This window comes from Otolemur garnettii, unplaced genomic scaffold, assembly GCF_000181295.1.
Source record: "Otolemur garnettii isolate 467f Iridium unplaced genomic scaffold, OtoGar3 scaffold00019, whole genome shotgun sequence".
NCBI lineage: Eukaryota > Metazoa > Chordata > Mammalia > Primates > Galagidae > Otolemur > Otolemur garnettii.
The window spans coordinates 5,633,699-5,658,439 of NW_003852414.1; the positions used below are offsets into that span (position 1 = coordinate 5,633,699).

The following is a 24,741-nucleotide window of genomic DNA, read 5'->3' on the forward strand; positions in this document are numbered from 1 at the left end:
GCCATCATTGTTGTTTTGGTGGGCCCGGCTGGATTCGAACCCGCCACCTTAGGTGTATGTGGCTAGTGTCTTAGCCACTTGAGCCACGGGCACCGAGCCTACCATTAATTTTCTTAAATGATAGGTCTTCCTCCTCACCTAACCAACTGCTAATTCTTGGGCCTCTGGGAACAAATTAATTTGAGCCCAGTTTTCAGGGAGGAGGCCTTCAATCCAGGCAGGTGAAACTACTTCCCTGACTGAAGACACCGGTCTTCTTATCTACCTGACCCCTTTTCCTACGCCCCCTCCACACAGTAGGTCTAATCTGCCATGAATTTTAAGGAAAGGAGAAAAATCGAAAGATATAATAATCTTATCGATTTGTTGATAGGCTCCATCTTTTTAACAGTTGATAAATAATGTTCAAAGATCTTGGTTTGAACAACGTGGTGGTTTGATATATAGCCTTAGGCAGTTTGAAATATATTTGGAAAAGTAAGTGGTCGGTGTCCGACAAAGGAAGAAAACGTCCGCGTGATGGAAATGTTTCAGACCATATTACTGGGGAGTGGATGTGACTTCTTCACCCAGTTTTCCTGTCACCAGGGCATCTTTGGCTGCTTAAGCCAACTGTGATTAAGGGTTAAGAACAAAAATACAAGCCGGAAATAATTTAGTTCCAATTCTCTGCATCTCCCCCATTTATATATATCTTGCAATCCTACCTCATTCTTTTGAATGCAGTGAGCTTACAGGGTTATATGATACTCAAATGCAATCTTTCACAGCTATCACCTGATATAGAATTTCTAAATAAAGAGTGCAGAAAAGGTATCCATTGTACTTTCTGCAGAGTAAACAAAACTCGGATTCTAATCTCCGAGATGGATACCCTGGACATCAATCTATCGTCATTCCCTTACATTTCACACAACCTCGCAAGTGGTTTGTGTATTCAGCTTGCCGCGTGTGTACCTGAAGGGGAAATGGTCGGGATCTCAACTCCCATCGCCAGACCAGCAAAGCATTTACTACAAAAACAGAAATTGGTGCAATAAAGACAAACAAATGAAGTGAGAAAAAGTCCGTTTTGGTTTGTTTCCTTATCTGAGTCTGGAAATGGCCCTTTCAGAGTTGCCCAGCCAGGGGTTGAAGCAAATGCAATTTACTCTCCAATACCTCTGTGTCCCGTAATTCTTCTAGTATAAAAGCACATCCCCTTACGTAGCTGCAGTCATGATTTCATCTCTCTGCCCATCTCCCCCCGACGAGATGATCTTTTTCTAAAAGCCAGTTGGGAGCTCCTCCCCAATGGCATTATTTACAGCGAGTGAATCTTATTACCTTTCTTTAATCGACATGGTTTTGCCGGGCGAGTCCAGGATGCCCTCTCCTGTCGCTGTTCTGATCTCTCCAGCGGCAAACATGGCACATGGATTCTTCGGGTGCTTCTCCTGCAGTTGTTCTGAAGAATCTTGCTGCTTCCAGGACCCGAGGGTTGAGGTTGGAGCCACTGTTTTCCCAGCAGCTGTCCCCTTCTGCTCGGAAGTGGGCTCCCCGAACTCTGCCGCTGGGAAGGGAAGATGCAGCATCAGCACTTACTCCCCAGGCAAACACTCTTCCAGATAGTCAGCCCTCAGCACAGCAGCACTTGGGAGTTCAATCCGTGGGCACAGGGCGGGTTACCCAATCCACTTGGATTTATGCAAATCGGCAGCAAGCTGTGCTCTGTGAGAAAACCAAACTGGCCAGCCCATTACCCCACACAGCAAGGCGCTTCGTGGCAATTGGTCTGTCTGGACACAACAGGAAGTCAGCTTTAACTATGCACTACATACCATTTCCACTGCTCCAAAACAATAACATTTCAAATGGGCCATATTCACAAACCAAACCACTATTCTAGCGTGTACGGTGATCATTTATGCAAAGGTAGAAAAAGGCTTAAAGTCCCACAGGTTATACCTTCCTAGCCTGCAAGGCAGAGGCGTGGAAAGAGAGAGTTCAGGTTCACGGCCTTATTCCTCGTACTTACCCAGCCCCGGACCTTTTGGGTCACCAACTTTAAAAGGGGCCAAAAGAACTGAGCTGCTCAGAATGTCGTATGAGTTAATGGGACAAAAGCCATCAGAAATCCTTATCAAGATGTGTCAAAGGGCTTCAGGTATTTTTATTGCTTATAACTCATATAATCCACTGAAAATGCCAGATTTAGGTGGAAGAGAAGTTTGGGGCAGAGTTCCCCCTGAACTTTTAACCAATGCTAGTTGTAAACTGCCCTTGTGATTTAAATAAAAGCATCATCAACACACAGTGAGTCCCGTGGAAACTAAAAAACTATTTGCTTTTAGTCATTTACCTTTTAGAGAAAACCTCCTCCTCGTGACATTCTCCACATCTACCTTCTCTTCAAAGGGCTGCCTGTCTGTCAAGTCCAAGTTCCTGTGTGCATTTGGTTTCCCAGTGGAAAATTCCTCCAGTTCATCACCAAGATGGGGGAGGGGAGGATTAGCTAATTCCAGGCTTCCATTCCTGGGAACAGCGTAGCGAGGTTCCTTGTGGAGGTCCCCGTCCCTGACTCTGTTAAAGACGGAGTAGGTCAGCTCTCCTTCCTCGAAGGACCCATACTTCTTCACGCCGCTCTCGTCACCTGCCAAGGCTCGCTTGCTTTCTGGTTCTCCAAATTCCCTCGACATCTCTTTGTTTCCACTCTCCTCCATCGAAGGCTGCCACACTTGGGACTTCAGAATGCTTCTGACGGCAGCATCTGAATTTTCTACTGAAGAAGGCAATTTATAGTCAGTGGCACCTGCCCTGCCCTCCAGAGATGGCTTCGCCCGAAGTTCCCCTGCAAACATGGGCGAGACTGTAGGTGCCACGGTGGACACAGACGTGTTAACAGTGGGCGAGAAAGGAATGAGCTTCCCACTTTGCACCTGGGAGGGACACAGAGGAAAAGCAAAAGGCTGGTTGAACGGCATTGTCAAGTACATCTGATGCAGTTTCATTGCCTACCTTAGTGGTAAAAAAAAAAAAAAAAAAAAAAAAACCACTCCCGGGCTTAATTAGATAACGTGTCTCATTACGCAAAGTCCTATGGTGGGAAAGGCAGGTTGTACATCTTATTTTTTTTCTCTGAAATGGTCTCAGTCCCCATGCTTTCAGTAAGTGGATTATGAAAACAGGAGAAACATACTCATCATGGTTCTATTTCTTAGGAATGACATTATTACCAGATCACCAGCAGGTGACACAGTTTACCAGTCGATCCCCATAATGATATCATTAAGCTCAGAGTAATTCTGGGCTGCTATATATTTTCTTTTTATGTCACCCTGGGAAGAGTGCCGTGGCATCACAGCTCATAGGAACCTCCAACTCCTGGGCTTACGCGATTCTCTTGCCTCAGCCTCCCAAGTAGCTGGGACTACAGGCGCCCCCCACAACCCCCTGCTGTGTGTTGCTATGTTTTAAGAATGTACGCATGAGCTGGAATGAGATGAAAGACCACCCACCTGTTCCACCTCTCCCAGGGTGACTGGCTGAGTCTGATAGCGAGCGTTCATTCTCCTCTGTCTCATGTCTATTCTGTTTCGGGTAGAAATAGCCTTTGAGACTGGCTGGGACAATTTGTTAAACAAGGCCAACTTCTCTGCTAAGCTCAGAGTGGAGGAATCAGGTTCTCCTGGCTCAGCACAATCTCTGCCCTCATTTGTCTGGTCCTTGGCTAAAGCCTTGTGGTGAGCAGATGCCTGTAATCTGAAAGGAATAAAAAGTCAGTAACACGGGTAACAACAAGCACCTTTTACATGCTGACTTTCTTCAGAGTGTCACTTACTTTTGCAAAGGGCTTATTCTTCCCTACACAGATTTAGCACAGGGGTGGACAGTTGTTTAGCAATTAAACAAGTCTGTGAATAGTGAAGCAGGCATGGGAAGCTAACTTTATCAATGCTATGGAGAGAGAGCAGCTCTTTAGCTCGGAATTCTTTCTAAAAACGGAATTTCCTATTTAAGAAACTGAAGTCAGCTTGGCTATACCTTATCTTAGAGACAGAAGTTGTGTGGTAGAAGTTGCATTGTTAGTATCGTAAGAAACAAGGCTAAATTTAGGGGTAAGGCACTAAAGGATCTGTGCCACATTTAGATATTATCCAAAGATGTGGGTTCAGTAGGTTGTCTTCCAATTTTAAATACAGTAGGAACTCCGGAGCTGACCATCTCCCTACAATGGCCACCTCCCTAAGTGGATGGATGCACTGGACATGCACCAGATGTATGCGTCAGTACGATGGGCCTCGTTCTGTATGTTGACCAGTTGCTACAGTCCCTTGGCTGATCACCTGACAGAGGTTCTACTGTAACTCAGAAACAAAACAGCCCTCTGTCAATGACGTAATCCATTACATAGTGTTTCTGATTTACGCCATCAACACAAATGGTTTCACTTTGAGAGTCTTTCACTCTTTTCAGTATGACATTTTTTTCTCTCACAGGTTTCCACTAGTCTTCTAGAAGGTACTTCAATCTGTAATTCCCAGAAACCAGAAAAATGAGGAAAATTTCAGGCCATTTATAAACCCCTCCAACTTCCAGGTAGAAGAGAAGGAGGCTCCTAGTCTACAGGGTCCCTGTGGATCCTGAAAGGCTTCCAAGGTGATTTACCGCCACTGGCAAAGCCAGACCTAGTAGGAAGTGCATTCTGCCCTGGCCCCAATTAATCACCAGTTCACAAGCTGTCCCCCACCAAAGAGCCATCTCCGTTGTCTCAGGCACATAAGGGGGCTGCTGAGAAAGCCAGCTGGAGCCTAGGGGTGCTCCTTGGGTCAGGTGCAGCTAACTGGGTGGGCAGAAACCTATTTCCCCAAAGAGATCCCCACTTCTGGGTCGTGCCAACTTGATTCCTACCCTGTCATTATATTTAGCCTTGCATTTAGGCCTACAGCAGTAAAATAAAGGGGATATATATACGGTGTCAGGGCATCGTTACAAAACATCACAATTTAATTTTTTAAATTCATCTGTGTCTAAAAAACTGGGTCTTATTAGCCTGGATGTTAATGCCCCATTTTTCTATGAATCTCAAGTGCTAGAGTTTTAGAGGATTTTTTGTTTTGTTGAGATGACCATTCTTATGAAAACCAGAACCAAATGGGTGAGTTAGTGTGATCCCAGCTCCAACACACAACGGAAGCAGAGAGATGAGAGCCTTTCCCATGCAGGCTTACACGAAGTTATCAGGATCTCGCACTATGACAAAACAAAATGCCACACATTCTGGGAACGATTTCACTGCGCTGACTTGCTTTCAAACAAAACGAGACGCACTCGAGACGTTCAGTCACGCCTGCTGTCTAGCACCCTCGCGTGGGGCGCGGCATGCAGCTATTTCTGTCCGGTACCTGGCAGGCTGCACAGTGCTCCTAGCTACAGTGGGACTAGGAAGTCTCGCCACGACAGAGCACGAAGCGGGGATAGGTTCACTTTAAAAGCAATTGCCAAAGAAGAAACAGTCATGAGGGGAGAGAAGAAAAGAGGCGTTAAGGACGGCATAGTTTTACATTCGGAAACGTTACATCAAACATTTTCACACAAAAAGTATTGGCTGATCACAAAAGAACTTGAAAAGCGATTACAAACTCAGGAAATGAGAGACAGAGGCTCCCCAAAGCAGATGGAGGGACAGTGAAGGGCCGAGCGTGGAAGGAATTTCCACTATCTTTGGAACACACGTCCTGATTCGAAAAATAAAACAACAAAAGCAAAAAGAAGCTAATACTAGCCATCCACAAACCAATATGGTATATTGTGTTTTAGAGTGTTATTCTCATTCTAATTTTTTTTTTTTTTTTTTTTCAGTTTTTGGCCAGAACCAGGTTTGAACCCACCACCTCAGATCTATGGGGCTGGTGCCCTACTCCTTTAAGCTACAGGCGCTGCCCATTCCAAATTTTTTTTTTTTTTTTTTTGAGATAGTCTCACTTTGTTACTCTGGGTAGAGTGCTGTGGCGTCACAGTTCACAGTAACCTCAAACTCTTGGGCTCAAATGCTTCGCTCGCCTTAGCCTCTGAGTAGCTGAGACTACAGGCACCCTCCACAACGCCTGGCTTGTTTTTCTATTTTTACTAGGGACGAGGTCTCACTGTCTTGTTCAAGTTGATCTTGAACTCCTGAGCTCAGGCAATTGACCAGTGTGGACTCGTAGAGTGCTAAGATAACAGGCGTGAGCCACGACTTCAATCTAATTTATAGAAGAATTAGTGTCCTCACGGAACCTGTAAACGCATCAGAGTAGTTTCATTAAAACTTAATAGGAGATAACTTTTCCTTAAATTTATTGTTTTGCTCCTAGGGGTAACTGCTTCTTATTTTACATTAGCCATTTAAAAAAAAAAATATATATATTATGTATATTTGCGCACACACACACACATACACAGGGTGGCCATAAAGTTTGTGTGCAATTTAAAATCCCATACTATTTTAAATTGCACACAAACTTTACGGCCACCTGTATATAATGTGTCCGTGTGTGTGTGTCTTTAAAAACCACCTAATTCACTAATTCATGCCTAATGAATGCATGAATGTACTTGTCCACAAATATATCAGCATGTTGAGGGAAATGGGAAGAAAGGGCCAACGGCTACTCTAAGACAGGTCCACAGAGTGGGTTTTGACACTGAGATCTCTTGGGAAATCAATGCCCTGAATGAGAAGAACTTCATCTGGGTTGTGTGCACAGGTGCATGGGTGCGTCCAAGTCAAGCCCCAAACCAATTTTTACAAAACTAATAAAAACGTGTACTTGATTGAAGCAGGTATCTGTACTCGAATGACTCTGAAAAGTCAGTTCTGAATACCCTGCAACAGAGTGGTCGAACATGACTCCCTGCAGACTGGAAAGCTATCAGACAGCCACTCAATTTTCCAAAATTGTTGGTGGTTATTTAAAAAACAAAACAAACTGGCCAGGTGTGGTGGTTCATGCCTGTAATCCCAGCACTCTGGGAGGCTGAGGCAGGAGGATCCCCTGAGCTCAGAAGTTTGAGACCAGCCTGAGCAAGAGTGAGATCCTGTCTCTACTTAAAATAGAAAAAAATTAGCCGGGCATTGTGGTGGGCACCAGTAGTCCCAGCTACTTGGGAGGCTGAGGCAAGAGGATGGTTTGAACCCAGGTGTTTGAGGTTGCTGTGAGCTATGATGCCATGGCACTCAACCCAGGGAGACAGAGTGAGAGTCTGTCTCAAAAACTAACAAACAAATGAAAAAACAAAACAAAGAGAACCCTGGGTGGGGGTTGGTGGGGATGGTTTACACCTGTAATCCTAGCCCTCTAAAAGGTCGAGGCAGGTGGAGTGCTTGAGCTCAGGAGTTTGAGACCACCCCGAACAAGAGAGAGACCCTGTCTCTACTAAAAAATAGAAAAATTGAGGCAAGAGGATCTCTTGAGCCCAAGAGTTTGAGGTTGCTGTGAGCTACGATGCCAGGACACTCTACCCAGGGTGACAGAGTAAGACTGTGTCTCTAAAACAAAACAAAATATAAACAAACAAACCAAAAACCCCTTATATTTCAGAGATACATCCTGACATATCTGTGGATGAAATGATGAGATGTCTGGGGTTTGCTGGAAAAGTAGCACAGCTAGAAGGGGCACGTGAATGGGAATATAGGGAGAGCAAGGCAGGCCGGGCAGTGGTCGCTGCCGAAGCCGGGTGTTCATTCTACAACCCATCTGCTTTCACATCTTCCGCTCTTCACCGTAAAGGAGATTAAAGACAATATGTGATCGGTGTCTAAGTCATGGTACCAAAATAAATAAATAATTAAAAATAAAAATAACCCAATATGCACAGACAAAAAAAAAATAAACAAATTAGACAAAATACCTCTCCTGTTTTTCGGGGAGAAACAATATATACCCCATTCCATTACAAAGTTTAGAGAGATCACAGTACATGAAAAATCCCTAAGTACCAACTTTTTCTGTGGCTTCCAGCTAAACCATTTTCCCATTTATTAAAAAAAGGACATTATAGCCAAGGCGAAGGAACCGTGCCGGGGACTCACGTGGCGGCAATGACCACCTCCTCGGAGGTGATGGGCTGGGTGAGGGACCGGTCCTGCAGCCGGCGCAGCCTCTGCTCCACGGCCGTGTTTCTTGAGCGTTGTTTTGGAACGTTTTGTTCATCAAAGGATTTTTCCATTTCCTAGGATTAGAAACATGGCAGAATTCTTATGAATTCAAGGGAAGGGAATCAGGGCAGCAAAATGTCGCTGTCTGTTCTCCCACAGGACCTATGGGAGGGGCCCCTATAGCAGCTTCGTGTCACAATCAGAACTGTACACTCAGTTTCTGAGTGTACCAACAGGTGGCCCGAACCAGTCACAGAGTAGGAGAACAATAGGTGGGCTGGAACCAGGGGGCTATAGCGTGTCCAGAAGGGCACTGAGGAGACTAGAGTCGGGAGTCTCCCTCTGGGAGGGTTAGAATTCTTTCATTTCTTTTTCTCTCCCCCCTTTTTTTTGGAGGGGGACAGGGATGGGAGAGTCTTGCTATGTTGCCCAGGCTGGCCTAGAACTCCTGGCCTCCCACCTCACCCTCCTGAGAGGCTGGGATTACAGGTGACAGCCGCCAGGTGCAGCTGTTGCAATTTCTAATCAGACATTTCAGCAAACCTTACCCTGAAAAGCAGCCTCTTGGCAGCCACGCTCAGCTTGGCTCGCTCATCCACCTTTTCTTCATCTGTGAAAAGGCACAGGCACAAAAAACTGGACCCAATTAGAGAATCTGAGTCGAGTCTCCAAAAACCTAAGCCTGACTTGGAAATCCTTTGCCAATAAGCATAGATGCACTAAGCTAATAACTGGCAATACTTTCCCTTTGGGGGAACCCATTCCATGAAAAGATACTGCTTTCCACCGCAATGCAAACCAAACCCTGTCTGGACAGTGATTTCTACTCTACTTCCTTGTCCCATTTAGATTTAAGGATAGATTTGGGGGAGGAAATTTCTTTTATTTTTAAACAGTAATGGCAACAAGAAAAACCTGCTTCTTGGGTGTAATTCAGTTGTTTTCATATTGCTGACACCGCGATTCTCTAACTCCTTCTAAAACCCGGGAAAGTGCATCTGAACCCTTCAACTTTTTATATTTCCCTTTCATGGTCACAGGGGCACATGAGAAAACCCTGCAGAAAAGGAAGAAATTGATGTAGGTCATCCTTGTATTATCCTGAAAAGCCAAAAAGTCTGAATTATTTTTCTTTTTTTTTTTTTGAGACAGAGCCTCAAGCTGTCCCCCTGGGTAGAGTGCTGTGGCATCACAGCTCACAGCAACCTCCAACTCCTGGGCTCAAGCGAGTCTCCTGCTTCAGCCTCCCAAGTAGCTGGGACCACAGGCGCCCGCCACAATGCCTGGCCATTTATTTTTTTTTTTGGTTGCAGCCATCATTGTTTGGTGGGCCTGGGCTGGATTCGAACCCGCCACCCTAGGTGTATGTGGCTTATGTGGCTGGCGCCTTAGCTGCTTGAGCCACAGGCGCCGAGCCAAGTCTGAATTCTTGTGATCTAATCTAGGTGAGAGGATAAGGAAGAAGGAAGAAGAGAAACAGATACTTGCCCTCGATGGTTGGCATTTCCGAATGTGAAGTACTCCTGGGAAAGACATTAGCAAATAACAGTGAAAAATTAGCTAGGGGGAGTGGAAAATCCGAATAAAACATCGTATTAAAAAGTAATAGTAAAAGGCAGTGGGGGAAGCTCTCTGAGGGAATTTCCCCCTGGCAGCAATCGTGGTTGTGAACACACACGCACAGTGGTTAACGGTACCGTGGGACATGCACTCTCCATCCCACCCAAGTGCACACTGTGTGGAAAAAACACAAAGCCAAGTGTGACTTCCTAAACATGACCTGTGATAAAGCTTGAGACAACTCTTATCATTATCTAGGCAACACACACACAGACGACAATGAAGTATACAACTCGGAGACCGCCGGTAGACGGACCTAGCAAATGCCTTAGTTATTTTTATGGTAAAATCTAGCCGAATACTCCATCTGGATTCTGACTTGATGAGAACGTAAAAAACACTCAGACATGACGTGAAGAGAAATAAAGTTTCGGATTTCTTGCCATCCGACTGCAATTTTTAGTCAAGTGTCACAAGAATGGAAAAGCGTGTGGCCAATGTACTAGATACTAATATGAAACTGAGAGATAAACAACTACACCCCCAAATGAGGGAAAAACAAAATTAAAGTCAAGTGGGGAGTGAGGGGAGGAGGAGGGGGAGGAGGAAGAGGAGGGGGAGGAGGGAGAGGGACTGGTGTACTTACTCTCACCTAATGGGCACAATGTAAGGGTGTACAGTACACCCCCAGGGTGAAGGGCTCAACTACAACTTGAACTTTAATAAATGCAAAGAATGTAACCTAATCATTTGCACCCTCGTATTAATCTGAAATTAAAAAAAAAAATTCTGAATGTATTGTGATACCACCGTAAAGGGCAACGTTCTTTAAAAGTACATATTAGTCACACAAATATCCCTTATAGATTAGATGGAAGAATTACGGAATCAAGGTCATGCTACATAAACAGAATTAGGAGCATCGTTGTGGTAAAAACCGTAAAAATCCTGTATGATGTCTTTTACATTCCCAGAGGAGTAGAGTAAGCTATGTAGACACATGCCTACCTATCCGATTCCTTTCGTTCTGCTGAGGTTATGGGTTGAGTTCTAAATCTCTCAGAAGTTTTCCTACTTTCACCAGGAGAAATATAGCGTCTTGGTTTCCGGGACCCTCTCTCCCGTTCCACACTGGCGGGCAAGCCAACTCCTTTGGGGGACCTCTCCACCCGTGGTTGGCTTTTAGAATCACGGGGTAGGGAGTGTACGGAGGAGAAATGGGAAGACAGAGAGAGAGAGAGAGAGAGAGAGAGAGAAGAAAAGCAAAGGTTTATGCATCTCCAAGAGGCAAGGCACAGACACCACTAGCACCCTCTGCATGCCTCTACCATGCACCGTGGAACATTCCAGCAACACAATCCACCAGGTCCCCGTTAGTAGGCGGAAGCAGAATGGTAGTTTTTCTGAGCCATTTCCTGTAGAGTTGCCCTGCACACGCTTGTGAGCTAAGCTGATTACTATTCAACGCAGGACACCACACAAGTCGAGAAGTGACTAATTCTGCCAGGGTCGTGCAAGTGACACATCAGGAGGATGCCGGAAACATCACCTACAGTTCGGGTCTCTTGCAGGCGTTGGCAGACTCCAGAAACATACTTCGGAGCTGGGCGACAGAGACCTTCGTGTCCGGCACGCCCACGTCCCCTGGAAGCTCTTCAGCCTTGGAACTCTGTGGCTCCAGCTCTGGCTTTGAAGCCGGGTCCTTAAGCTTGGAGGCCTGGGGCGGAGGGGGGCCCGTGTAATCCGACAGCGAGCGGGTGAGGACCTTGTGCTTCCTTCTGTGACTGGTGACTTTGGCGTCGGGGGACACGGGCTCATTCTGAACATACAAAACCATTTCGCTTCTGCCTGTTCTCTCTGTGGGCTGGGGCTGAGCTTGAGGCGGGAGTGAGACACTTTCTAGCTCCTTCTGACGTTCTAAGGCGACCGTGCTCATGGCTGGCTTACCACCGTCCTCCTTTGCAGAGGGGTCTTCCTGGCTTCTCGCAAACCCATCACCCTGCAAAGTGGACAGTGTTTTCCTGCTCTTCTCGAGAGCTTCGGTGAAGGGCGCATCTTCTTCTGCTTTGGATTCACAGATATGGAGAACTGGCGACTCCTTTCTCTCGCCTTCTGGGATCTTTAAGGTGGGAGGTTCTATGACATCCTGGGAGACTGATCCCACCCAGCCACGCTCAGATACATTTTCTGGGGTTTCCTCGGTCACCAGCTTGGTGGCGCAACCAGGATCGGCTGGTTGGACATAGCCACGGCTGGGCTGTCGTGCAGCGCTGGCCGCCTTGCTGGGGACCCTATCAAAGGCCGAGTGTTCTGACTGAAAGGACAGGTAATGGACGGGCGCTGGCTGATGTCTCCTCTGAGTTAAGGATTCAGGGGCAAGTTCAGGGCTGCTGCGAGCACTCTCCTCTTTCACCAGTTTTTCTCTAACTTTAACTCTTTAAGAAAGAAAAAGGATTTAAGTCACAGAGGGCAGTAACTGCTTCAGGGGAAGAAAGCATGCGTGGATCAGAGACAACGGAGTCAAAGAGAGAACAACTTGTAAATAAGCACTTTGGTGTCTAGTATCAGGAGCTTGCCAGATGAATGATTTTTAGTTGAGTTTGCAAATTTGCATATATGTCCGTGTGATGTAAAGCTAACTCTATCCCCTGTAAGGCTGACCGGGGTCAGATGCTATCCTAGGGGAACTAGGGGGTAGGTCCCTTCTGATCAGATAAATACCCAGAAGTCAATGAAAAATGCATTTATATACACCACCAGCATGCACAAGGAGGCTGGTGCCTTAAATCAGTAAGCTTTCTGCCCATATAGGCCCCATCCGGGGAATGTGATGGGGGTGTGCAGAATACAAATGCCTATGGACCAAACGGTGCAGTCGCATGGTCTCCTGGAAAAGTAAGAGCATTCGTGATTTTACACTTTTCACTGAGCTCAAGATACAAGTGATAATCGCTTCTCTTTTGAAGCACTCAACTAAACATTTGCAAGCTTTTTCATGCAATGCAGACTGCATTCATTCATTCATGAGATGTGGGGCCAGTCTGGACATCATTACTAACAATGGTAGCACCAAAAGAATGTTAGAGAGGGCAGCACCTGTAGCTCTGTGGGTAGGGCACCCGCCACATACACTCAGGCTAGCAGGTTCGAACCTGGCCTGGGCCAGCTAAACAACAATGACAACTGCAAAAAAAAAAAAATAATAATAATGGCTGGGCGTTGTGGTGGGCTCCTGTAGTCCCAGCTACTTGGGAGGCTGAGGCAAGAGAATCTCTTAAGCCCAAGAGTTTGAGGTTACTGTGAGCTGTGATGCCACAGCTCTCTACCAGGGGCAATATAGTGAGGCTCTGTCTCAAAAAAAATTAAAAAAAAAAGAATATTAGAGAAAAGGTAATCACTGAGGGAATCAATGAAGTGAACATTTTTCCCCCTCTGGGACTGCTGTTACATCCTTATTTAAAAATTAATCTAAGGCTCGGCACCTGTAGCACAGTGGTTACAGGGCCAGCCACATACACGCTGGCTGGTGGGTTCAAACTTGGCCCAGGCCAGTTAAACAAAAATGACAACTACAACCCCAAAATAGCCAGGTCTTGTGGTGGGCGCCTATAGTCCCAGCTACTTGGGAGGATGAGGCAAGAGAATCGCATAAACCCAAGGGTTAGACATTGCTGTGAGCAGTGATACCACGGCACTCTACCAAGGGAGACACAGTGAGACTCAGTCTCAAAAAAAAAAAAATTAACCTAAGAAGAGATAGTTCTTGTTTCCAGAGTTATTTAAAATATCTGAGAGCAAAACTGAAATTCTTTTCAAAAGCTGCAGAAGACATATATCTGAAAGCTCTGCCTTCGGGGTCTCTTTGTTCAAATCCTGGCTCAGTTAGCTCTCGCTGGGATGCCTTGGGCAATTTAGCTGCCCTTCGTAAGCCTCAGTTGCTTTATCTTTAAAATGGGCATAATGCTGGGTGGTGCCTGTGGCTCAAGGAGTAGGGTGCTGGACCCATATGCTGGAGGTGGTGAGTTCCAACCTCAGCCCAGCCAAAAACTGCAAAAAAAAAAAAAAAAAAAAAAAAGGGCATAATGCTGACATAATGTAATGTGATGATTGCAAAGCACATGGCTTAGTGCTTGACCAAGAGTAAACATGTAATAGGGTTACCTGGCTCTGAGGCCTACTTTTTGCAAAACCATGTAGTGGGAAGGGAGAAACCATTGAAACTACTTGAGGATGGATTACCGATGGGGGTAGTAGCCTTTAAAAAGTCAAGAGTGTTTTGGAGCATGGAAAGCGATTTCCTGGAGACATGCAGGACTTTTATTCATTTAACATCAATCAGCAAAAGTAATTATTTATGATGTATACTTTCTGGGGAAAAAATGTTTTTATAATGACAAGTGCACCCCACCAAATTTGATAGAAACTCCGGTGTGTTTCCAAACAGAAGAGGCGGGGCATCTGCGTATACTTCCTTAAAGAATAATGGAAGCCACACGTAAAAGGTGGTGACTAGGAATAGGGCAGGAAGGCATTCTGAACTGTTATGTTTTTCTCAGAGGCCAGCCAGTGTCGGAGGCTTTCATATTTATAATCTTTGTTCATCAAAAGGAGACTGAAATGTGGTTGCCGTCCTCCCGTGGAATGTGTGCTTCTCATTGGAGACAATCTGCGTGTTGTCCTCAGCCGAGAACAAAGTGGCTGTTAGAGACTCACTACATGGGCGCTTTGTCTCCCCCACGACTTACTCATTCCTGCTTCGCCTGCGGCTCCCTGCCCCCAGTCTTAAAAATGAAATGATAGAGGGGTTTGTCCTCCTTTAAAACCGCATGCCCTAAATTTAAAGGTTGAACATGACTGGTTTGGAGAGGAGGAGACTTGAAAACAAGGAGGCTGGAAGGAGGGAAGTGGCCAGATGGGACACGGGCTGGTCGGTGTGATTCAAGAGGGGAGCCGCTCAGAGAGCCGGCTCGGTGCTCACTACTGCCCCCAACTGGCAGATGCTACATGAGACAGTAGGGGGTGGGGGAAACAAGGCGTGTAGCAAAAAGATTGTAGAAAAAACTCAGGAGGAATGAGAAAGACTATTAGCACAGATAAGGGAATGTGGAGGAGAAAAGCAAATGATTAGAAAGTAACTTCTAGAGGTCCCTTTTGGAACACACGTGCACCGTTGTCAGTAAAAAGAGAGGAAGAGGAGAGTGTTAGCTGAGGTGTGGGACAGCAGGACAGGTCAGAGGACAAAAGGCAGCATTCACTGAACAGGGGCCACAGAGCGCCGGCTTGGGGTATACCTGGAAGGCCAGTTGATGAGTGAAGGTGTGTCTCCTTCAGAATCTTTCTGGAGAAACCACTCGTGTTTGGGTTTCCCTGTACTACGGTGTACAAAAAACACTACTTCAGATAATCTCTACGAACAGGTCAACATATACACTGATTTGATTATAACTTAACACCTACAGGTTGATTTTTTAATCTAGGATGATCCCTGGGTTTTGAAAGGGCACGAGCACATTCTGCCACATGGTTTACAGTGACACTTCAAGGAAATAAATATATCTAAGGCCACCCAGTAACATGTTTTCTCAAGTAATTTTATATGATTAGAAAGTAGTCTGTGATAGCCACACCCTTCCCATAAATACAAGGCAATTCTCTTGCAAGAAGCTGGACTAAAAGTATAAAGCAACTTAATTTCCATAAGTTTTGTTGAGGTATATTGGTAAATAGTCAAATACAAAAATAGTATCCACATAAAACAATACATATCAAATTTATCTTTATCAAAGAAATAAAAAGGAATAAAAAAGAAATTCAATGGGATCCTATCTTCAGTTGCTATTATACAATTTCCTTTTTTATTTATCCCCCCCAAATACAACCAACACAAGAGTTACAAGTTCTAATTCAGGTCCATTTTGAGGGATGTTTCTAGAGCGCCTACTGTGTGCAAAGTCATGAGCTAAGCTCGGAGAAATGAAAACAGTGAATCAAAAATCAACCCAGCCATTAAAAACCTTGCACTGTGGCAGGCGTGATAATATACGATCTACACATTCATTCCTCAACACGCAAGGGATATAACACAAAGTGGAGGGTGACCAAGTAATTATGGTAGGCTGAAGATATTTTAGAGAAAAATCATAGGCAAGGACAACCTTTGACAATGTTAAGCAAGTCCCAGAAGGGATCTTCAAATTACTGACCTGTTTTCTCTTACAATGTAGAAAGAAAAAAAAAAAAAGGAAAATCTACAGGCTAGTTAGCATATTTAACCAGTTCAAAAAATCTTATGAACCTATCTACAAGAGTTCTTCATTCAGTGCCAGGCTGGAAACATTTCAGCTCAAAGCAATTTCCGAAAAAGAATGAGAATTATATTAAATTATGTTAATTTTCTAAATTCAAGTTTTGGTTCGAGGGGACAAGCAGGAACGTGTCACCACTATTATACATCTCGGCTCTAACTGCTAAAATCTGTCTCGTGAGCTTGGACAGATGTGTTTTTCTCCACTAAAACTTTCTTAGTCTTTCTATACTAAGGTGACCAGACATCCCGCTTTTGGCGGGACAGTCTCGATTTTTAACAATTTGTCCCGTGTCCCGCGGCATTTTAAAAAAGTCCCGATTTTTGGAAAGAATGAACAACAAGCTAGGGAACAGCAGGAGAACGGGAAGGGAATATACAGTTTTCTGCTGCCATGTGGCTATTTTGCCAGGATATGAGTTTTATATTATTTTTGTTAATTTTATAATGGTAAACTTTAATAATAACAAATAATTGTTGAGAACTGCTTATTAAAGTTCGCATTGTTGATCAGTTGTTAGAATTCGACCACCATTGTTTGGACTTAATGAACAATGGCATTTTTTGGCATTGGCAGAGACGAAAACATTTTGTAACTGTCTCTCAGAGGATACCCAACGTACTGCGTGCTAGTGCTAGTGAAACAAATGATGTCAACAAATCAGCTATTCAGATAATTTAGGTAAGTCATTTATTTATTTATTTCATGAATTTAGCAGACAGTACTTGTATTATTTATATTTTATAGTGGCAGCAAAAAGTCTAGTGCCGGCCTTGAAAGTGACACTTATGACTTACAAGGTATCATTATTAAAAAAATATATTGATAAGGAAAAGGTTAAATCTTGGGCATCAGCAAAAATCAAAATAGAGAACAAATGGTTAATAATATTTCATCATTTTGAAACAAGCCATGTTCCATACAATAATGCACCAAAAATTGTGGGATATGTGCTGTCCTTACCAGGAACTAATGCTGTGACTGAACGCGTTTTTTTCTATGGTAAATAAAGTGTGGACATCAGAAAAATCACAATTAATTGATTTTGAGACTTTGAAAGCCATTTTATGTGTGAAATATAATTTAACAAATTCTTGTGAAAAATTTCATGACCTTTTAAATGACAGCAATCTACTAAAAAAAATTCACTCAAAAGAGAAATATGCCAAAGAATAAAATAATACTATACATAATTTTTTAATGTATTATATTTGTAAATTGTAATTATGTTGAAATTAAAAAAAATTACAATACTATTTTTGCATTCTATGAAAATTTTTGTTGCTCCATATAGACCAAATTTTTAATTAAGAACCCCCGCCCATCAATGGTGTCCCGCTCTACCAATGTTAAAATCTGGTCACCTTATTCTATACCCAAAACTATCACCTACTTTCTGACAGCCAGTGTTACAGCAATTTCACCCACTGCAAATAAAAAATTAAGATGTACTTAAAGTCATTCTATTTTTAACCATAAAGGGTCCAATTTTTCAACTTTTGTTTGAACACAGGACTAGCTTAGTCTATCATCTGCAGCTCAGCACAGGACTTAGAGGGGAAAGGAGGATGTAATAGACACTTATTTTCAAAAACGATATCAAGTTAATTATTATAACAACACGCCTACCTCATACAGTTATTTTGAGACTCAAATGCTTTTTGTACAACAGAACGCATTTGAAGCCATGAATTGCTACCCAACTTTCTGAAGATGACCTTCCAAGAACAAAACTTGGTCAGCATCGCTGGAGATGATCACGAGGGGCTTGAGTCACCGTTTACAAAATGGAAATCCTACACGGATTGGGGGGAGGGGACTTGCTGAGTCATCACTTATAAAATGCTGAGTCACCATTTATAAAATGGAAACCCTACACAGATACGGGGGGTGGGGGTGGAGGACTTGCTAGACCCTCCTTATCTACTACAACTGGGATATGGAACTAGCCAAAAGACAAGTCACCAACCTCAGACTAGTGAATACTCCAAGTTTGGCATTTCATAAGTAGGGATCCCTGACTTAGCAATGGTTTGATTTGTGATCTTTCGACTTAAGGACGGCAAAAAGTGACAGACATTCAGTAGAAACCATACCTCACATCTTGACTGTTCATCTTTTCCTGCGCTAACAGTATTTGATATGATATTCTCATGATCCTGGGCTGAGGCAGGGAGCTGCAGCTCCCAGTCAGCTATGCGATCACTGAGTAAATAACCAGTACTCTAGAATGCAACTTGTTGCCAAGTGACTCGCCCAACTGTCAGCTACTCTAAGTGTTCTGAGCACGCTTAACACATTAACTGCCATGCAAGTTGTATGTAAACTCAAGCTGATTTGGAGGCTATGCTGCATGAAGTGTATATAACTCACAGGGTTATATATATATATACACTTTTCCTTGGCTACCTGGGGAGCTGCCTGGGCCCCAAGGGAACAGAATTTTTTTTTTTTCTGGTCTAGTTATATGTCTCTTTTCCTTGGCTACCTGGGGAGCTGCCTGGGCCCCAAGGGAACAGAAAATTTTTTTTCTGGTCTAGTACAACAGTCAATGTGTTAAGGTAGGCTAAGCTGTGATGTTTGGTAGGTCAGGTGTATTTGATGTATTTCCAACTTACAATATTTTATTCTTTAGACTTACGATATTTTCGATTTATGATGGGCTTACCCCCGTGGTAAGTTGAGTAATATCTATACAACAAACACAAATAAATGTCTGTAACACGAGCTAAACAAATGTATGCCGAGCACATGGTAAGCCTTTCAAAATTTATTTTTTCTCTTCTTCCTTCTGCACAATCAACAGTGCTGGAAGTTTCTGAGCTACTGTTTTCATGTCTTAAAGACATGTTACACAGAGATCCAATTCAGAACTCCTATGATGTTAAGGAGGGTGAGTCCTGCCCCACCAGGAGGGCATGAGTTTGTCTTAAGACCATTGAAAGGAGGAGTGATTGAGAACAGTATTTCGCTAAGTAAGGCTTTCGGGATCCTTGAGGTTGGCTAAGGCACGTGTTTGGGTAAGATCTTCTGCTGTCAAAAACAGAACAGAGAGGGGGATAAGCTGAATTTAATTGAATACTGTGCATGAGGCTGCCCTGAGTGCTGGGTAGTTACAATCGGTGGCCACTCCTCACACTGACCATCAGCAGGGCATACTGGCCATCTCTGGCTTCATCTGCCTTGGTTCTCTGGCATCAGCTTTCTTTGTTGATTCTTCCTCACCAACCACAAGATAGAGTGCCCCAGGGGTTGTCTTGACATTTCCATTTGGATATCTAACATCATAAAGTTAACATGCCCCCCAAATGAACTCTTGTTTCCCTCCAGACCCAACTTGTACTGGAGTCCTGCCTCTCCCAGTAAATGGAAAATCCTGGGTTCAAGTTGCCCTGCCCTGCATAGCCCACATCTAAGTCATCTGCAAATTCTCTGTTACCTTTAAACTATACCCTCCTTTCCCACCTGTGCTGTTATCATTCAAACCACCACCATCTCTTACCCGCATTCCCGATATGACTTCCTAATTATTCTGTTTCTGTGCTAGCCCACCTAATGTCCAAGTTCAGCTTGGGAGCCAGCCTCATTCTTTGAAAACCGAAGGCAGATTGACCATTCCTCTTTTGAAAGCCTTATAAGGTTCCACATGTCTTTCAGAGGAAAACCTAAAGCCTCGCTTGGCTGTAATGCCCTCCTTGATGGGTCCACCTGTCACTGCACATCTCAATAACTTCCCCTTACCTCCACTTCCCCTGTGTTTCTACCTCTTTCTTCACTGAGACATAGGAGCTTCTGGGAGAAGGCTTTGTGCACTATTGTGTCACTAGCACTCAGGACAGTGTATGGCAAATGGCAGGTCTTGGACATTGATGGAACGAATGGGTGTTGGATAATAATCTCTACAATAACCCCAGGAGGTATTCTTATCCTCATTTTACAGATGAACAAAATGAGGCACCAAAAAAAATCCCCCAAAGGATATTAACAGCCCAGGATTGCATAGCTGGTAACAAAAGCATGGGGCTTAGACCCCATGTTGCATGACCCCAAACCTATGTCTTCTAGCACACATCCTGGAAAAAGACTGCCTCCGTGGTTTGGAGGGGTCATGATGAGGTTGGGAGGTCAGTGTAGGAAGACGCCAACAATTTCCCACTCACATCCACAATCCTCACTAGATGTCCTGTCTCCTCGAACAGACCCACCCAATTACCTATAAATCCCGTTAACACCCGATCACCTCCCTCCATTGTTTCTCTAATGTATAATAAAAATCAAAGCAGTCAGGCAGAGGAAGTTTGTGGACTGAGTTTTTCACCCTGGAGTACAGCCCGATTATAACACTGGGCGGGTTGGCTCAGGAATTCCTAAACTCTGATTTTAAAATATATCACTTCATAAAAGTAGAAGAGTTATTTTGGGGGCCCAGAGGGCCTTGTTCTGGAGAAGTGATATAGTATCATAGCCAATAAGTTTTTAAAAATATGAACAAAAGGAGATCAGATCTGAATAGCAGCGATTACTTTTCTCTTTCTTTTTCTTTTCTCTTTATTTCTTTGAATCCTGCATAGATGCTGCTGTGTTATTCAGTGCTCTTTAGTGTGTTACACTAAACAACTTGGGTAGATAATTAAGGCATGGTTAAAAAAATAATAATGGCAGAAGATTGTCTTTATACAATACAATGAGTTGAACATACAACACTGTCCGGCTATGGCAGCTAAATTAGGTCCTTGAAAATAGACTCAAGAGTCAGCGTTGGTGGACAAAATGACAAGGCATGATGGGAATATTTCTTTCTTTTTTTTTTTTTTGTCACCCTTTGTCACCCTTCGTAGAGTGCTGTAGCATCACAGCTCACAGCCACCTCAAATTTTTGGGCTTAAGCAATTCTCTTGCCTCAGCCTCCCAAATAGCTGGGACTACAGGCACCTGCCACAATGCCCAGCTATTTTTGGGGGGTGGGGTGGGGTTGTTTTGTCCTTGTTGTTTGGCAAACCTGGGCTGGGTTCGAACCTACCAGCTCTGGTGTATGTGGCTGGTGCCCTAGCTGCTGAGCTACAGGCGCCGAGCCAGGATAATGGGAATATTTCACATGGCTGTGTGAGTACTCACCAGTTTGTGTCCTTAACATCTGTGTACATGATATAAAATTATATCTCAATTAAAACATATCATTACTGGGTTTTGGAGTAAAGACTTCTTGAGGAATGAAAAGTGTAGAAATTAGTATTTCCTGGGAGAGTAAGCAGGATAAACATGAAATAACCAATTTCTTCCAGTTTTTCTCTAAGATAATCTCAGTGCAGAATGCCTAACTGCTGTAATCTCAGCCCGGAAAAGAGAATGGCAGCAGGTATGCGCAGATAGAACTGTCAGAAAGTGCTAGAATCTGAGGACTTGCTACTCTAGGCCATCCTATGTGGACCAGGTTTCCACTTCTCAGCTGGACTTGAATTCTCACATCTCCTGATTCAAACCACTACTCTTAGAATAAGACGGGACAGGGGCTTGCAGGCTTTAGTTAAGAAATTAGCTTTTCAGGGCTGGGGCCTGAGTTCACGAGGCTTCAAAGACAGCCAAAGATTTTCTGCTCACTTATCATGAAGCCCCTTACAGTTTAATAATATTTATGACAATGCTGACTCAAGACCAGAGATATGAATTCCAGTCTCAAAGTAGCAAGAGCTTTGTATAAACAAGCGTTATTCACAGTGTGTCCTGCTGACTGGTGTCACAGGTCCTGATTAGATAGAAGGCCTGCAACAGAAGAGAAATTAACAGCATCACGAAGCCCACGGTTTAGCTCAGCCCCCATTTTCTTCATAGCTAGCGTGACTTTTTCCACGAAGAGCGCTAAATCTAAGTCTTTCATGAATTCTTACAGGTTGTGTGGACGGATAAATAGTTCGCAGATCAGCTATCAAATAACACTGCTAGTGTTTGGTGACACTTTAAGGAAACACAGAAAACAGCAGAACTTTCATTCACAAATGATTTTCTGGGTCACTTGGAATTATTGCTGGATATGGTCAGTAGCAGGGGGAAAGTGAAGGGCCTCTGTCTTTCCCTTAAGGCTTCTACCAAAGTCATGCATCACTGCAGTTGTGCTTACTGATCTTACAGATGGGTATAATACCAAATTCACAGTCCCATGTTTTGGGGAAATCCTGATAAAATTGCTAAAATCCTCTTTTGGGAATGACAGCCTTATTCTAGGGTACTGGGCCTTTGACTAGCCTTCTTCCTAAGAAACAGGGTGCAGGTGACGCTGCCTCTGGGGTACACCTCTTTTGGTCCACCATCTTTTCCCCCCTTTTTTTTTTTCCTTCTAGCAAAACCATCATCAGTCAAGATGGCCTTTCCTCTTCCTATCTGCCAGCTTGTTACATGGACGCAACCTCTAAAACAGAGCAAACTTTCACTTACAGTTACTAAATGACCATGGTTGACGGCATTTCGAATTAGCCTATATGTTATCATAGGATTCATGTCCTTAGCTAAATAAAGTCGTAAGACCAATAAACCACCACCAACAAAAAATCATCATCAACCAGGAGCCAGTCTGATAACATCAGGGCTCCCTGTGCCAAGCCAAGGTTCAGCTTTCTAGTGTCGCTGGGAAAGTGACAATCTGATAACGAGAAGAACAGACTGGTTTGGGAGCCCGAACACTGGACAATGAGTACGAGCCTCCAACAATGATTCCAGCTCCTATTAAGACAGAGAGAAGTCTATAAAAACCTGGAGAGGTCAAGAAAGCAGGGCAGATGGGAAGGCTGACCCTCCTCCAGACCAGCTCTCTTTTATCAGTCACCCCGTTAGAGGGAGATACCCAGATCTGACCACTGCGGGACACAGGGACACCGCTGCCTATCTGTGCTAATGGCAGTTCACTTTCATGAATGTCCCCCAAGATTAATCTACTTGCCTTGCCTGTCACAGAAAGCCCTAAGTCTGTTTCCCATGAACTGCTGTCAAATCAGGCTTCCCCAATCTGAACTGCACACTGATTTTTCCCCCTCTCTACACAGGACTTTATTAAATTTCATCTTGTTAGATTTCAACCATTGCTCCAGCTTCACACGCTCTCTTGCCGACATGCTCCTTCTCCCTTCTTCTTTTTTTAAAATGTGTATGAAACATTTCATTTTATTTTTATTAAATCATAACTGTATACATGTAAGGGGTACAATGTGATGATTTGATACACAATATGGAATGTTTAAATCAAACTGATTAACATAACCATCATTATAAATAGTTATGTTAATCCTCTCTCCTTAACTCACTTCCCTTCCGTCCTGCCCCGTTCTCTCTTGTTTCCGTCCTCCAGAAATCTGATCCCCCCCATCATCAGTTCTCCCAGATTAACTAACAACATGTCAAATAGAACCAGGTTTATGACAAAGCCCAACCTAGAACTAGACACCTCATTAGCTCTGGGTAACTACAACCACCACCTAACCGCCCTGTTGGTAATCCATTATTCTTCAGCCCAACCCTTCATAGCCGTGTTTCTAAAGTGCATAATCAGGGCGGCACTTGTGGCTCAGTGTGTAGGGTGATGGCCCCATACACAGAGGGTGGCAGGTTCGAACCTGGCCCCATACACCGAGGGTGGCAGATTCGAACCTGGCCCCGTCCAAACTGCAACAAAAAATAGCTGGGCATTGTGGTGGGTGCCTGTGCTCCCAGCTACTCGGGAGGCTGAGGCAAGAGAATGGCCTAAGCCTAGGAGTTGGAGGTTGCTGTGAGCTGTGATGCCACAGTGCTCTACCAAGGGCAATAAAGTGAGACTTTGTCTCAAAAAAAGAGAAAAAGATGCATAATCAATAATTTTTGCTTTCAGATTCTACAGGCACTTCCCACTGTGCTCATAGAAAAGGCCAAGTGCCTGGTTGTATCACCTGAGGCACCTTGTGAATGACCCACCTGGCCTCTACTCCCTCCTATCCTGCTCCCTCCAGGTCTACCTGGGCACCTGTGCCTTCCTGCCCAAAGAAGACCTTCCTTCCATGTTGCAAACCCACCACCTCCTTAAGGAGTTGCTTCAACTGTGACCACTTGTCCAAGAAGGAAGAACTAATATCCTGTCCTGGGTACCCCATGATACCCAACCTTGGCTTCAAGGACCATATTTACCTCCATTGTGTTGTAGTTATTTCCATACTTTCTTTTTTTAAAGATGATATGCCCATCCATGAATGCACTGCATGGCACACCGAAGGCTCAACAGAACTTTCTTAGATAATTAGCTAAATTACCTGAGAGCTGAAATTAATCCACGTGGTCTAGAGAGATGCTTAATGAGTCTGAATCATCCTAGACTGCAAGTTTTCATTTTCTTTATGAGGACGAGGCTTTAAAGCACATTATGGAAATCCACAAGTCTGGATGTTTCTATATGTTATGTCTCTATAACATGTGATCTTCTTTCTTAAAATCTCTAACCTTCAAAGGGCGAAACCAGCAAACTCTCCCTTCTATGATGATGAAAAATAGTCCTGACATAAATAAAGAATGGAGGGCAGTGCAAGGAACTGCAATGGACTCCGATAACTCGGAATGAATGGATGAATGATGGATGATGGTTTCTGTTTCGTCAAAGTACCTATATGGTCTCCATCAGGTTACTTTTTAAATGTTTAGTTTTTCCCATGTTTAAAACAGATGGTTAGGCTGGGTGCAGTGGCTCACGCCTGCAATCCCAGCACTCTGAGAGGCAGAGGTGGGTGCATTACTTAAGCTCAA

General features: G+C 44.0%; 1 protein-coding gene across 1 annotated transcript in view; it reads right to left on the reverse strand.

The window, feature by feature from the left end:
* The window catches only part of SVIL (supervillin), a 237,409-nt gene that overhangs the window by 57,051 nt on the left and 155,617 nt on the right, over positions 1-24,741 (reverse strand). Inside the window, exons 9-17 of the mRNA XM_023511420.1 lie at positions 14,974-15,054; positions 11,236-12,117; positions 10,691-10,861; positions 9,611-9,645; positions 8,671-8,732; positions 8,057-8,196; positions 3,498-3,741; positions 2,342-2,918; positions 1,327-1,552 (exon numbers count right to left, since the gene is read on the reverse strand). Of these exons, the coding sequence (XP_023367188.1) occupies positions 1,327-1,552; positions 2,342-2,918; positions 3,498-3,741; positions 8,057-8,196; positions 8,671-8,732; positions 9,611-9,645; positions 10,691-10,861; positions 11,236-12,117; positions 14,974-15,054 (2,418 nt within the window). The remainder of the gene's footprint in view (positions 1-1,326; positions 1,553-2,341; positions 2,919-3,497; positions 3,742-8,056; positions 8,197-8,670; positions 8,733-9,610; positions 9,646-10,690; positions 10,862-11,235; positions 12,118-14,973; positions 15,055-24,741) is intronic.